The sequence below is a fragment of the Budorcas taxicolor genome, chromosome 18, assembly GCF_023091745.1.
Source record: "Budorcas taxicolor isolate Tak-1 chromosome 18, Takin1.1, whole genome shotgun sequence".
Lineage (NCBI taxonomy): Eukaryota > Metazoa > Chordata > Mammalia > Artiodactyla > Bovidae > Budorcas > Budorcas taxicolor.
Window position 1 is genome coordinate 47580904 of NC_068927.1, and position 14637 is coordinate 47595540.

At 48.8% G+C, this 14637-nt stretch overlaps 1 protein-coding gene across 3 annotated transcripts; it reads left to right on the plus strand.

Moving 5' to 3' along the window:
- The first annotated feature begins 2612 nt into the window (after nucleotides 1-2612).
- On the plus strand, nucleotides 2613-10773 carry RBM42 (RNA binding motif protein 42). Of its 3 annotated transcripts, none has more exons than XM_052655871.1 (10): nucleotides 2613-2825; nucleotides 3071-3215; nucleotides 4504-4588; nucleotides 4690-4764; nucleotides 6286-6351; nucleotides 6430-6605; nucleotides 7074-7406; nucleotides 7716-7833; nucleotides 10256-10450; nucleotides 10530-10773. In XM_052655871.1, the coding sequence occupies exons 1-10, from the start codon at nucleotides 2698-2700 to the stop codon at nucleotides 10640-10642; spliced, it is 1434 nt and encodes a 477-aa protein (XP_052511831.1). In that variant the 5' UTR covers nucleotides 2613-2697; the 3' UTR covers nucleotides 10643-10773. The 3 variants fall into 3 exon arrangements, with proteins under 3 accessions (XP_052511831.1, XP_052511832.1, XP_052511833.1); XM_052655872.1 differs by having other exon boundaries at nucleotides 6451-6605; XM_052655873.1 differs by lacking the exon at nucleotides 6286-6351 and having other exon boundaries at nucleotides 6451-6605.
- The last annotated feature ends 3864 nt before the right edge of the window (nucleotides 10774-14637 follow it).

Consider the following 14637-nt stretch of genomic DNA (forward strand, 5'->3'; position numbering starts at 1 on the left):
ATGAGAAATCCAACAGGACAAGTGATCAGTTACTTCAACAAATAGGGGAAAAAAGAGAGAGAGAGGATCTGGAAGAGAAAGAGAAGAGAAAAAATGAGGAAGACAAAGAGAAGGACATTTTTCAGGTCAAAAAAAAAAGACTTAAAGCTGAAACAATTTGAGCAACAAAATAAGTATTGAATAATAACCAAAAGTATAAGATATCCATGAGTCCATACTGATACAAATGATTTAATAATTAAATGAAGGGGGTAGACTAGACATCCCCTATGCAAAACAAAGAGCTTGAAAAGGTTTTTGGTTTTTTGTTTTAATTGAAGAATAATTGCTTTACAATACTGTGTTGGTTTCTGCCATACATCAAGATGAATCATACACAGTTACACATATGTCCCCTTCCTCTTGAACTTCCCTCCTTCCTTTCACCCCATCCCACTGCTCTAGGTTGTCACAGAGCCCCGGTTTGAGTTCCTGAGTCATACAGCAAATTCCCATTGGCTGTCTGTTTTACATACGGTAGTGTTTATGTTTCCATGCTACTTTCTCCATTCGTGGCAATCTCTCCTTCCCCTCCCCCTGCATGACACCAAGTCTGTTCTCTAGGTCCAAGTCTCTATTCTTGCCCAGCAAATAGATCCATCAGTACCATTTTTTTAGATTTCATATATATATATATATATGTTAATATATGATATTTGTTTTCCTCTTTTCTTACTTCCCTCTGCATAATAGGCACTAGCTTCATCCAACTCATAGAACTGACTCAAATGTGTTCCTTTTATGCACCACAGCTGCTTTATCTATTAATCTGTTGATGGACATCTCTGTTGCTTCCATGTCCTAGCTATTGTAAATAGTGCTACAATGAACATTGGGTACATGTGTCTTTTTCAATTATGGTTTTCTCAGGATACATGCCAAGTAGTGGTATTGTTGGGTCATATGGTAGTTTCATTCCTAGTTTTTTTAAGGAATCTTCATACTGTCTTCCATAGTGGCTGTATCACTTTACATTGCCATCAACACTGCAAGAGAGTAGAGGCCTGACAAGTGCTACTTCAAGAGATTAAAGTTAATAATAATTCATGTTGACAGTATGTCCCCTTGATACGATAAGAATTGCACTTCACCTCTGTGGTCTTCCCCCTCTGCCTCAAAAAAATATAACCTCAGCCTAATAATGAGAAAAACATCAGAGAGGTCCCAAATGTGAAATATTCTACAAAATACATGACCAGTACTCCTCAAAACTATCAAAGTCATGAAAAAAGAAAGAGAAATTGTCACTGGCAAGAAGAGCTTAAGGAAACATGACAACTATATGTTATGTGTTACCCTGGAAGGAATGCTTGAACAGAAAATAGATACGGTAAACACTAGGAAAACTGACTAAAGTATGGACTCTAGTTAATAGTTTTTAAGGTATCTTATTCTCTTCTTATAATATCTCTAGCACAGAAGCAACCAAACTATTTTAACAAATCACTCATTTATGCTGATTCAAACTGGAACTTCAAGGAACCAAGGCAGGCAGTAAAATTGAGTTTTAAGGGGTGGGATAGGGGGTGAAGGAGACTGACTCACTGACCAAATGAAATGGGGGCCTTACTTGGATCCTGATTTTTACAATACTATTGTAATATAATGACATTTTGAAGCAGGGGAAATAGAATGCAATCTAGGTGTAAGACAATAGGACAGTTTCCTGGATGTGAAGATGGTATTTTTTCTTTTAAATACTCCTTATTTAACAGACATCTTATCTGTTACACATTATGAAGCAAGTACAGGGGAATTGACAGATGTCTTCAATTTGCTATAATGTAAAGAGAAAAAATGTATAGACAAAACAAGAAGGGTAAAGTTTTAGTAAATTCTTGACAGGCACGTGGATGTTCGTTATATTATTCTCTTTACTATTGTGTAGTTTTGAAAATATTCATAAAACATCTTGAAGACTAAAGAGAGACAGAGAACTGTGTCTCAAGAAAGCACAAACACCAAAACTATACACGTGACCTTCTGAGTTGACATATTTGACTACTGTCCCTTGGCCTTTGCATGAACTATTCCTTCTACCCAGAATCTCTATACTCATTTTATCTAGCAGAAGTCTTCAGGTGTCACCTCCTCCTCCAGGAAGCCTGGGTCAGGCGCCTCCTCTGAAATTCCCACATCATGGTCCTGGTTTTTCTGGAACTCACTCGTAGCATGTCCGAAAGTGGGCGACCACGGCTTCCAGCTGTCTCCAGCCCCATCCTGCCCTGGGGTGACTGGGATGTCACTGTGTTTTAAAATTTCCGGAACGGGCCTCGCAGTGGCGCCGGAGGAACGTCCGAACTTCCTAGAGTTCTCAAAGACCAAGTTTTCACTTTAGGGGCGGGCCGTATTTCCCCATGAAGGCGTGGCCGTCTCTCTGGGTTGCACGCCCCTAAACGCAGTTTCTCCTTTCTTCGGCACTCTGACTGGCCTATATTTCCCCTTGGGGGCGGGCCCTCTGGGTGAGACCAGGTTCTCATTGGCCCTCACTCCAAAGGCCAGCCCTGTTGACGCATTATGTCATGTATCGGCGCCCGTCGCTTTCGCTGGTACGTCATCCGCGGGCGCCCACCCTGACGTAGCCAGAGAGTATACAGCGGAACCGGCGGAGGCGACAGAGCTGAGGCGGTAGTACCGGAGACAGCGACGGCAGCAGCGATGGCCGGAGCGGGGCCAGCCCCGGGCCTCCCGGGTGCAGGAGGACCTGTGGTTCCGGGCCCTGGTGCCGGCATCCCGGGAAAGAGCGGCGAGGAACGCTTGAAGGAGATGGAGGCGGAGATGGCCCTGTAAGGCCCGCGATAGGGAGCGATAAAAGCGGTCCTAGAGTCATAGTTGTCGAGCCCTGGAGCCTCCAGGCCACGATAGACTCGATATATAGTTCTGTCTTGGGGAAATAGGACTTTCGGAATTGTGGGGACGAGAGTTAAGGAAGGAGGAGAGGTTGGCAGGGGTGAAGGCGCTGTCGCGATATACCCACCGTTTCAGAATTGGTGCAAGGTCCTGAGTTGTGGTGTCTGTCCTGCCTTCCCAGGTTTGAGCAGGAAGTTCTGGGGGCTCCCGTAACAGGAATTCCAACTGCCGTGCCTGCGGTGCCCACAGTCCCCACGGTTGAAGCGATGCAAGTCCCAGCAGCTCCTGTGATCCGCCCAATTATCGCGACCAACACATACCAGCAGGTACGGCTGAAATAAGGCATAGAAGAGAGCACAGTGCCTCAGACACTAGTTTGTATACAGAGAGCTTTTGACCTGCTGGCTTGTTGATTAATTAGCATGACAAATATTTTAGGTGTCAGACACTGAGGACTCAGTAACGACTGAGACAATAATTCTGCCCTTTGCATGCTTTTATTCTAGATCATGGTGGCCAGTAGACCTTTCTGCAATGATGGAAATGTCCTGTATTTATTTAAAATTCATATTAGAGTTACATAGTTCCTCAGTCTCATTAATCACATTCAAGTTCTCCATATTTAACTGTATGTGACTAGTGGATAAAGAGATTACCAAGAAGTGGACAAGTAAATGAAACTTGTTCGTTCTCTCAACAAATAATTTTCTGGTGCCTCTTCCGCGCCAGGTGCTAATCTAGGCCCTAGACATATAGCAGAGAATGAAACAAACATTCACTACCTTTTTGGAGTTTCTATTTTACTGTGGAGAGACAGATTAAAGTAGATTAAGAAGGGCAGAATTTTATCAGCATGGTCAGGGAAGACCTTTCTGAGGAGGTGATATCTAAGCAAAGATATAAAGAGCATGATGGAGGGAACTATGCAGATATCTGGGAAAAGAGTATTCCCAGACAACTGTTGATCTGCAAAGGCCTTGAGGTAGGTGCATACCTGATGTGTTCAAGGACGAGCAGGGACAACAGGGTGGCTGGAATGGAGTGAGCAGGGGAGAGGACAGGAGGAGATATGGACAGAGAGGTGGCAGAGACAGATCTAGTAGGACCTTGTGGATCACCAGAAGGACCTTGGTTTTTACTCTGGGATGAGAAGCAGTTGAAGGATTTTGAGCATTGGGGTGATATGGTCCAACTTAGATGTCACCAGGGTCACTTTGGCTGTGTTTAGAAGACAGATTGTAGGGGGCCAGGGCAGAATCAAGCCGTCTAGGGAAGAGGCTACCATCATACTCTAGGCAAGAGATACTGGTGGCTTGGAGCAGGGTGGTGGCGTGGGAGATGAGGAGGACAAGCTGGACATAATTTCAGGTAGTGCCGAGTGCTTTGGGGAAGATGAAGCAGGATGATGAGAGATGTTGCACCAGGGAGGGACTAAGGACGTCTTGAGCTAGTGTGATCCCAGAAGCCTTTCTGAAAAGTGATGTTTTAGCTGAGACCTGAAGTTTGAGAGATAGCCACACAGTGCAGAGAACAAAACCCTTGGTTCCCAGGTGAGCCTGCCAGGCGGCTTGGGGGCACTGAGTCAGACCCCTCACCCCAACCCCCATCCAACAGGTCCAACAGACTCTGGAGGCCCGAGCAGCCGCTGCAGCCACAGTGGTTCCTCCCATGGTGGGTGGCCCACCTTTTGTGGGTCCAGGTAAGTAAACAGTGGTGGGACAAGGGAAGCAGGGTGGTAAAAAGGGAAGCATGGGACTCTCCTCCCCTCCCCCGCCATCCTCATCACTCCCCTCCCAACAGTTGGCTTTGGCCCTGGTGATCGGAGTCACCTGGACAGTCCAGAGGCTCGAGAAGCCATGTTCCTGCGGCGAGCAGGTAGGTCTGAGGCCAGAGAATCCCACATTTCACCAAGCACTCTTGTTTTGACTCTTGTTCACCCTCTCCATTTCATCCCAAAGATATCATTTTCTTTCTAAACCATAAACCTAATCATGTACTTCGTTGATTTGGCCTTAGTTACTGGGTCATTGCAAACCAGCCCCTTTATTGTGATTCCTAATCCTTATTCTTTGCTGTTTCTTCATAGCACTTCATGTGCTATAAAGCTATATAGCCTTATAACAAGTTATACAACTTACTTGTTTATTATGATTATCATCTTTTGCTTGCTCTAAAATATAACGCCTGTGAGAGTGCCTGCCATCTTGTACGCATCACATGTCTCTGTTGATGGGATGAACAAACCAGACCATCAAACATGCACCTATGGTCCTCACCTGACAGTCAAGACCTTACATTAGCCGGCCCCTTGCAGAGAGAGATCCCCATTTCCTTCCCTGGAGCCCCAGACATTGCTGGGATTTGCCAGCAAGGCTCTTTTTGAGGTCCCTTCCCTCTCCTGCTCATTGTCACCCAACTTTTAACCTTCCAAACCTATCAACTAAACCAAAATCTAGCTAACTAAAATATATTGTCTCCACAGGACACTCTTCGTGTTCTTGAGATGACTTTTATACACACAGTCAGTTTTTGTGACATTAACTTCCTTGCCTGTAGCAAAAGGATATGTGTTCTGTAATGTCCTGGTGTCATCTCATTAGATCAAACTTGTTAATTATGTCATTAAATCCTGATAGACTCTTTTACCTGATATCTGAGGTTTAGTATCTCCTATACTTTAGTATGGTTTTGATGAAAGTGCAAATCTGACCTAGTCACCCTGCCCAGCTTCCAGCCCTGCTGTGGCACCCTAGTACCCTCCGGAGAACAACCACTGAAACAGTCTTTCAGCCACCGAGACTATGCTTGGATGCCTACTGACCACTTGACCATCCTCTTATGATGCTCTCCACCTCCTGACTTCCCCTATTGGAATTAGGCTAAACTAAAGAGGGAAAGGTTTTGTTTATAAGCATCCTCCTTGCCAGTAATATTTCCAAACTTAGCCTTTGCATTACCAGCTCTTCATTATCCTTTGGGTCTCAGCTCACAGGTCCCTTTCTGCCAGAAGCTTTCTCTAGTCCCCCTGATGTCCCTCTTCTGAGCTCCCTAGTGCCAGCCTCAGTCACCCTGCCTGGACTTCCCCCGTCCGGCCCTGATCACTCTGGCTGTCACTCTGGTGATGAGTATGTTCTTTCCTGCTCTGGACCAAGAGCTCCCCTAGGGCCTGTGGCCTTTAGGTGTGCCCCTAGCATTGCCCAGGACAGGGCCGGGCCCAGAGGAGATCATCAGTGGTAAGTGTTTTGCTGAATGAACAAATGAAAAGGACTCCGCATCTCCCAGAGGGTTCCCCAGGCTGTCCAGCAGAATTTCTTGGGTGCTCAGAGCACCCACAGGCACATACCTTGCCCTGAGTGCCCCAGTCCCCCTTGACACACACCCTCATCTCTCCCACAGCTGTGGCCCCCCAGAGTGCCACTATTCTGCGTCCAGCCTTCGTCCCTCACGTGCTGCAGAGAGCAGGTGAGGGGGCCAAGGTCATCATCCCTGCCACATAACTCCTCCCCAAGTCCTCCAGCTCCCCCACTAACACCCTGACAGATTGTGCTCTTGCCTCTGCAGCAGCTGGGCCCCGCCCTATGGCCCTGCGGCCCCCTCACCAGGCCCTCGTGGGCCCCCCCCTGCCTGGGCCCCCTGGACCACCTATGATGCTGCCACCAATGGCTCGGGCCCCCGGACCACCCTTGGGCTCCATGGCTGCTCTGAGGCCTCCTCTGGTGAGTTGGTCAGGGAACTGAGGGTCAGGTGCGGTGGACAGAGACTCTCATCCTGGCCTGATGAGCTGGGTCCACCAAGTCTGCCTTTCCCCAGCTTTACATGTCTCTGCCTCTGTCTTTCCCTGTTTCTTCCTGTGGCCATATCATTTTATTTTTTTTCTTTTTTTTTTGAGGGAAGTTTAGAGAGAAAACACAAATTATAGGTGCATTTCTCTTTGTGTATCACTATTTTTCCTTTGATTGTCCCTCTCTTTTTCTGTCTTTATTTTTTGGTCCCTGTGTTTGTCTGTCTCTGCCTGTTTCTCTATCCCTGTGTTGGTCTGACAGGAACAGAGACACTGTTCCCTGTCCTAGTGTCTCTTGCCTGCTCTCTGGCCCCGGTGCCCTTGCTCTGTTGTACAGGACAAGGATGAGAGGGAGGTCTGAGCCTGTGATCTGGCCCCCCTCATGCCCTCCTTTTGCCTGCAGGAAGAGCCAGCAACACCCCGAGAGCTGGGCCTAGGCCTGGGGTTGGGCCTGAAAGAGAAGGAAGAGGCTGTGGTGGCAGCAGCAGCTGGGCTGGAGGAGGCTAGCGCAGCGGTGGCGGTGGGAGCCGGGGCCGCCCCAGCTGGCCCTGCAGTCATTGGGCCCAGCCTGCCACTGGCCCTGGCCATGCCTCTTCCTGAGCCTGAACCCTTGCCCCTCCCGCTGGAAGTTGTGCGAGGCCTGCTGCCCCCACTGCGCATTCCTGAGCTCCTGTCCCTGCGTCCGAGACCCCGGCCACCTCGGCCTGAGCCACCCCCTGGCCTCATGGCTCTTGAGGTAAGCAGGGGGCAGAGTAGTGGGGGACAGAAAGGGCTGGATGGGCAGACAGCAGCCCATGGGCTTCCCCACACAGAAACACAGGTCATCTGTCCATGGAGGTAGGAGGGACCCAGGAAATTGGAAGGTTTGGGAGAACATGGGGAAGAAAGAGGCAGACACACACATACACCTGACGCCCAGAAGCATATCCTGTGCTTTAACTATGGAGACAGGAGAACTAGGGGGACCAAATGGAAGAGCCTCAAGAGGGCAGATGGGCCCAAGAGACTCAGATCTAGCCCTTTGCACCCTTCCTTCCCTCTGTAGGTGCCAGAACCTCTGAGTGAGGACAAGAAGAAAGGGAAACCAGAGAAACTGAAGCGCTGCATTCGCACAGCAGCTGGGAGCAGCTGGGAAGACCCCAGCCTGCTAGAGTGGGATGCAGGTGAGTGGGCTCGAGTGCAGGGTCCGTGCTGCTCAGCCCAGGAAGGTTAGCTGGGTAGCTCCACACCTCACTGTAGGGCAGCACTGTTGTTAGCCCACCTCCTGGAGAGCCAGACTATGGCTCAGGGGGCAGGCCCTCACCCGGCCACTGAACAGAACTGGGTAAAGGGGATTGGTGCGTAGGACCTCTGGCCCATTTCATTCATGAGGTGCCTGGCTTGTTAAAGGAGAAAGACCATTCTTTCTTTTCCCTAACTTTTTGTGCATTGATCGCTAAAGAAGGCTTTCTTATCTCTTCTTGCTATTCTTTGGAACTCTGCATTCAGATGCTTATATCTTTCCTATTCTCCTTTGCTTTTCGCTTCTCTTCTTTTCACAGGTATTTGTAAGGCCTCCCCAGACAGCCATTTTGCTTTTTTGCATTTCTTTTCCATGGGGATGGTCTTGATCCCTGTCTCCTATACAATGTCACGAACTTCATTCCATAGTTCATCAGGCACTCTATCTATCAGATCTAGGCCCTTAAATCTATTTCTCACTTCCACTGTATAATCTTAAGGGATTTGATTTAGGTCATACCTGAATGGTCTAGCGGTTTTCCCTACTTTTTTCAATTTAAGTCTGAATTTGGTAATAAGGAGTTCATGATCTGAGCCACAGTCAGCTCCTGGTCTTGTTTTTGCTGACTGTATAGAGCTTCTTCATCTTTGGCTGCAAAGAATATAATCAAATATAATCAAAATTTCTCACAAAATTTTAAATTTTGCACAGTTAACTATATATCAACCACCTAGATTCAGCAATTAACATTTTGATATCTTCACTGTAACCCTCCATGTGTATCATTTTTTGGTTTTTGCTCAATCATGTGAAGTAAATTATAAATGAGGTTATCACTTTACTCCTAAATATCTTAATATTCATCTCCTAAGAAAAGTAATATTTTCTTTCATATCATTACATGGTTAACACATCTAAGAAAATTAACAGTAACTGTGTTATCTCATATTGTTTATATTGTGATTTTCCCAGTTGTCTCCAAACTGTTTCCTTATAGCTGTTTTTCCCCTAAACCAGGAGGCATGCAGTTTTGTGTCACTAGATTATCTTTTAAAGAGAATTGTCTCCCTCTCGCTGCTTTGTCTCACATATAATAGTTTTTTGAAGTGTTCAGATCAGTTGGTTTATAGACGGTCCTACCCTCTTAAGTTTGTCAGATTACTTCTGCCTGGGGTGACCTAACTTGTTCAAGAGTGCCCTCAGTCACCACCAAAGCTATGAGGCAACCACAGTGGTAGCTAAGGAAAGGAGCCTAAGTCCCACCCCTCTCCTTTACAGCACTGGCCCAGAGGTGGCTAGGCAGTAGACCCTAATTCAGTGACCTTGGACACGTCACTCCGCCTTTCAAGCCTTGTTTTCCAGCAAGGAGATAGTAATAGTATATACTCGTGGGGGAAGGGATTCTTTGAGCTTGAGCACATTTGGTCAAGACCAGGCTCAGCCCAGGAGGTATGTCCAAAAATGGCAGCTGAAGTTGACCTTGGAGAAGAATGAGGCAGTGTGTTCAGGTTTCAGGGACTCAAACGGGATTGGAGTGGGCTTTGCAGAGGAGGCAGAGCTGAGGAATGATGAAGTCTGCGGTCCTGGGGTGCCATTATGGGAACCAGTGGGTGTCAGGGGCCCAGGGAGTGTCCATGGAGAGGTGTTCAGGAGGCCAAAGGATGCTGGGGCTCAGAGGACAGGCCAGGGCTGTGATGACAAAGGTAGGGGCTTCATCACCGGAGTGGGTGAGGTGGCCCTGGGGTGGGGCAGGGCAGTGCCGTTAGTTGAAAGTGAAGACTCTGGAGCCAGATAGATGCCTGAGTTCTTGTCCTAGCTCTGCTGCTTGCTGATTAACTTTGGGCAGGTGACTTGACCTCTCTGTGCCTTGGCGTAAAGGGCTGTTGGGAATGCCATGTATGTGAAAACTTTATGGATGCTTTGCAGAGAGTCTGCTGCTAAGTCACTGCAGTCGTGTCCAACTCTGTGCGACCCCATAGACGGCAGCCCACCAGGCTCCCCCGTCCCTGGGATTCTCCAGGCAAGAACACTGGAGTGGGTTACCATTTCCTTCTCCAGTGCATGAAAGTGAAAAGTGAAAGTGAAATCGCTCAGCGACCCCAGGGACTGCAGCCCACCAGGCTCCTCCACCCATGGGATTTTCCAGGCAAGAGCACTGGAGTGGGTGCCGTTGCAGAGTCTAGCACAGGGTAGATACTATCCAGGTGTTGGCTGTTAGAACTAAGAGGACCTCAGGTCGAGACTGCTGGGATACAGAGGGAAGAGGGCTTGCGGGATGCTCCCAGAGAAGGTGGGATCATTTCAGTAAGACAGACACTGGGCCACACATGTGTATCCTCTGATCTTCTCTCTCCCAACCCCAGATGACTTCCGGATCTTCTGTGGGGACCTGGGCAACGAAGTGAACGATGACATCTTGGCCCGAGCCTTCAGCCGCTTCCCATCCTTCCTTAAGGCTAAGGTGATCCGTGACAAGCGCACGGGCAAGACCAAGGGTTATGGCTTCGTCAGCTTTAAGGACCCCAGTGACTATGTGCGCGCCATGCGTGAGATGAATGGTGAGTGCGGTCTCCCTAGGGTCATTGGGCATGGCAGGCATCTGGTCTGAGCCTGACCTTGAACCCTCTCTTCCCACAGGGAAGTATGTGGGCTCACGCCCCATCAAGCTGCGCAAGAGCATGTGGAAGGACCGGAACCTGGACGTGGTGCGCAAGAAGCAGAAGGAGAAGAAGAAATTGGGCCTGAGATAGGGTCTGTGGCCAGGCACCCGCTCCCATCCGGCCGGGCGCTGGTTCCTCCCCACAGTTCTTTGGAAAACCCTCAACTGTCTACCCACCCATCCTCCCCAACACCAGTTTCAATAAATTTACGTTCATTTCCATCCTTGGCTAGGCTTGGAAGCACTCTTTGGAGAGCCGGGCTTAGCATCCCCCACTCTGGAGACAGTGGGGAGCCTTGAAAGTTTACATGAACATGCAGATGGGTGTTTTCAACGCTGCTACCTGCCCGTTAGATCTTCTTGAAACCTCTTTGTACACTGAGTGCAGCCCATTCCTCAGAGGAGGAAGTAGAGTCTTAGCGCAAGGTCAAAGCCAAATGGAGGCTCACACCAGTGGTCTTCTGATTCCACCCTGTGTTTTTAGCACCAAGGTATTGGGTCTTCTGGGCCCTGCCCTTCTGGAGCTCAGAGCTTTCCAGGCTTTCATTCATTCATCCATTTTCATCAAGGACCTGGACAGTGTGTGGATACAGTGGTAACAGTGTTCCTAGCTAATGGTTCAGTGGCAGAGATAGAGCCATTGCCAGACAATGACAGCCCAGAGTTATCAGGGTTGGGATGGGGAACCATCCCTAGGAGTCCAAGAAGGCTTCCTGAAGGCACTGGCCATTTCTGAAACTATTTCATTCTCTTCCTGTTAATATCATTCTCTCTCCTTATCTCTGCTGTTCTCACCCTTTAGGTCTCTCAGACTTTTCCAGTTTCTTCACTCTGCCAAAACCTAGTCGACCTCTGCTGTCTCTCTGAATGTTTATGCCTCCTTCTGTTTCTCTTGAGTCCCTCTCTGCTTCTTGTCTCTTTCTAAATGTCTCTGAGTCTCTCCTCTCTTTCTATCTGTAAGTCTCTCCCCAGCTCCTGTTCCCCAGCTCCAAGCTTGTCTCTGCCTGTCAGAAATAAGTGTCAGGACCTTGAATGCCAGACTGAAAGCTTAGACTTTACCCTGAAGGCAACAGCCAGCTGTGAGAAGCTGAGACAAAGCTCAAGCAGGGGACTGGCATCACAGATCTGCACTTTAGAGAAAACGGGTTCAGGAAGGAGGTTGGAGCAGTGACCAGCCGAAGGAAGGAGATGGCATGGGGAGGGGACAAGGGTCTCCCAGGGGCATAGCCATCAGAACCCCAGATTGGGAGGGGAGAAACAATACCAAGGCTTCTCAGGAAGCCAGTCACCCAGGAGAGGTGTCAGATTTCCTCTGTTCCGGTCTTCCTCCCTTACTGCCCACTCTGACGTCACATTTTCCAGTCTGGCGAGAGGGGTGAGGGCCTCCTTTCAATGACAGGAAGTGCCCTTCAGCCCCCTGCCACCTGGCTGGACCACCCAGCTCCAGAACCCTCAAACCCCATCCCCATATCACTAGCCCTTCCCTTCTCCTAAACCCCTTCTATTCACTGCAAGCAAGGGAGGAGATGTGAATGATTCCAGAAAGGAGGGTTTTAAACATGCATTTAAGTCCCAAGGAGAGAGATCAATGGGGGTGAGAGACAGGTGGACAGAGATGAATGAAGGGAATGTAGTGAGCAGAGACTGAGGGGTGGGAGGGAGAAAAGAGGAAGAAAAGAGAGTGGTGGGTCAGAGGCAGTACAACAGGAAAGGGAGCTGGGGGAAAAGTCCGGAGAGGGAAAGAGATGGAAACAGGTAAGCAGGGAGGGAGAGAGAGAGGAACACTTAGAGATGGAGAGGGACTGAGACACCAGAAGAGACTTGGGGGACTTCCCTGGTGGTCCAGTGGTTAGGATTCCACACTTTAACTGTCAAGGGCAAGGGTTCAATCCCTGGTCAGGGAACTAAGATCCCACAACCAAGAGTCAGGCCTGGTACAACAGAGGACACCAACCCAGGGCAGGAAGACATGGAGAGAGACCAGCTTCAAGGAGAGGAGGCCCCAGGCCTGGTGGGGCACAGCAGATACAAGATTCCTTTCAGACCCCTGGGTTAGATGGATGGAGGGACCAATGACTCCTGAGGGCTCTGTGGTTCAACCAACACTGGGTCCAATCCCAGCACCGGCCACACACTGTGTGACCTAGTGAGTAGCTCTTCCTCTTGAGGCCCAGTTTCCTTTGTGTAACACAGAAAGGCAGTGCCCACACCCTCCAGAATGGCAAGTGGTTAATAATCAAACTGGGTGAATGCTGAAAAAGGTCCACATTAAAGAGGTGATTCTTAAAAAAAATTTTTTTTAACACAAAATTTTTGTATTGGAGTATAGTCGATAAGCAATTTGTAGTTTCAGGTGAACAGCAAAGGGACTCGGCCATACATATACATATATTCATTTTCCCCCAACCCCGCCCTCCCATCCAGGTTGGCACATAACATTGAGCAGAGTTCCATGTGCTATACAATAGGTGTTTGTTGGTTATCCATTTTAAATATAGCAGTGTGTCCATGGCCTTCCCAAAGTCCCTAACTATCCCTTCCCCCACCCCCAGCAACCATAAGCTCGTTTTCTAAGTCTGTGAGTCAAAGGAGTTATTTTTAATGATGCATATCTACTTATCAATATTGCAAGATAGAAAAGACATAGGTTCTAAAGTCAAGCAACCAGGGTGTAGGGTTGCCAGATTTAGAAAATAAAAATACAAGACACTTAGCTAAATTTGAACTTAAGATAAACAACAATTTTCTAATTGTATGTTCCAAATACTGCATGTGTGTATGTATATGTTGCAAGTATACATGGTTTGGTTTGGTTTTGCTGAATCATTGGAAAAGTTACAGATATAACACTTTACCCCTAAATAACTGTGGGCCTTTGTTGTTTGTAAATACCTGCATTTCTTAGAAATAGCATTTCATATTATAATAGCATTATCACATCGAAGAAAATGATCCATTCTATATCTCATATTCAGTTCCTACTCAAATTTTCCCCATTTGTCCTGAACTATTATAGCATGAAAGGGCACAGATTCTGGAGATGAAGAAAAGTAGGAATAATCCTCTTCAATTTCCCCTTTCATAAAATCAGGATAAGACTAATACCTACTTCTTAAGGGGATTAAACAAAGGCCCACAGTTTGGTAGTATGCAATGAGCCCCCAGTAAATGTCAGCTATTACTATCACTGTTGTTATTGTTTACTTTGTTACTGTCCTTGGAAGCATCCAGAATGTCCTCCTCAAAGCCCTAGGAAGGGGAGAACTGGGCCTGGTGGAGGATCCCAGGTCGATCTACCCCCACCTATCCCCCACAGGGCCCCTGCCGATTGTGACGTCTGTCGACCGGGGGTCTGGCCGGAAATCCCCCTTCCTGTTGAAGATAAGCCTGGCACAGCCCAGCTGACCCCTGGCCCGCTTCCCCCACCACCTCCCATGTCGCAGGATCAAGTCCCCAATCCCCCCCACCCCCCGCTAGGCTCTTGTCACCCCGGAAACACCCTTGCACCCTGGTCTCAACCCAGCCTGCTGTTTCCCAAGCTCCCGTTCAAGTCCAGGCCAGCCATGCAGCAGGACAACCAAAGCGGCCTCCCAAAGCTATCCCGGAGGCCAGCGGTCATCCCCAGGGCCAGAGGGGAGTGGGGCGGGGGTGACACGGCTTGGCCACGCCTCAGCCCCTGCAACTCGACCCCTACTGCGACCCCCAGCTCTGACGTCTTGGAAAATCCGCTCCCCCTGCTCAGGCCCCCAGGGGAGGGGGGCATGGTATGAAATGGGGCTGAGACCCCCCGGCCGGGGGCAGAAGGACCTGCCAGAGGTGAGCCACGAACTGGGGGCTGGAAGACCGGGTGTCTGGAGGCCTGGTTTCCTGGGTCTGGGTGTCTGGGGGCCCTCACTCCTGGGTCCAAGAGGAAAGTACACTGGAGGCCAAGATTTCAGGGCCCTGGGGAAGAAGGGAGCAGAGGCCTGGACTCCTCCTTGTGAGGGAAGCAAGGGATGGGGCTCAGACTCCAGGGTCCTTAAGTGTCACCGGCTCACCCTGTGGCCCCCCTTTTTTTCTGACCCAGTACGTTCACAACGGACATCC

Coding starts and splice junctions, on each gene's coding strand:
- RBM42 (XM_052655871.1), top strand. CDS start 2,698: ATGGCCGGAGCGGGGCCAGCCCCGGGCCTCCCGGGTGCAGGAGGACCT. Junction 4,765..6,285: donor CATGTTCCTGCGGCGAGCAG/GTAGGTCTGAGG, acceptor TCTCTCCCACAG/CTGTGGCCCCCCAGAGTGCC. Junction 7,407..7,715: donor CTGGCCTCATGGCTCTTGAG/GTAAGCAGGGGG, acceptor TTCCCTCTGTAG/GTGCCAGAACCTCTGAGTGA.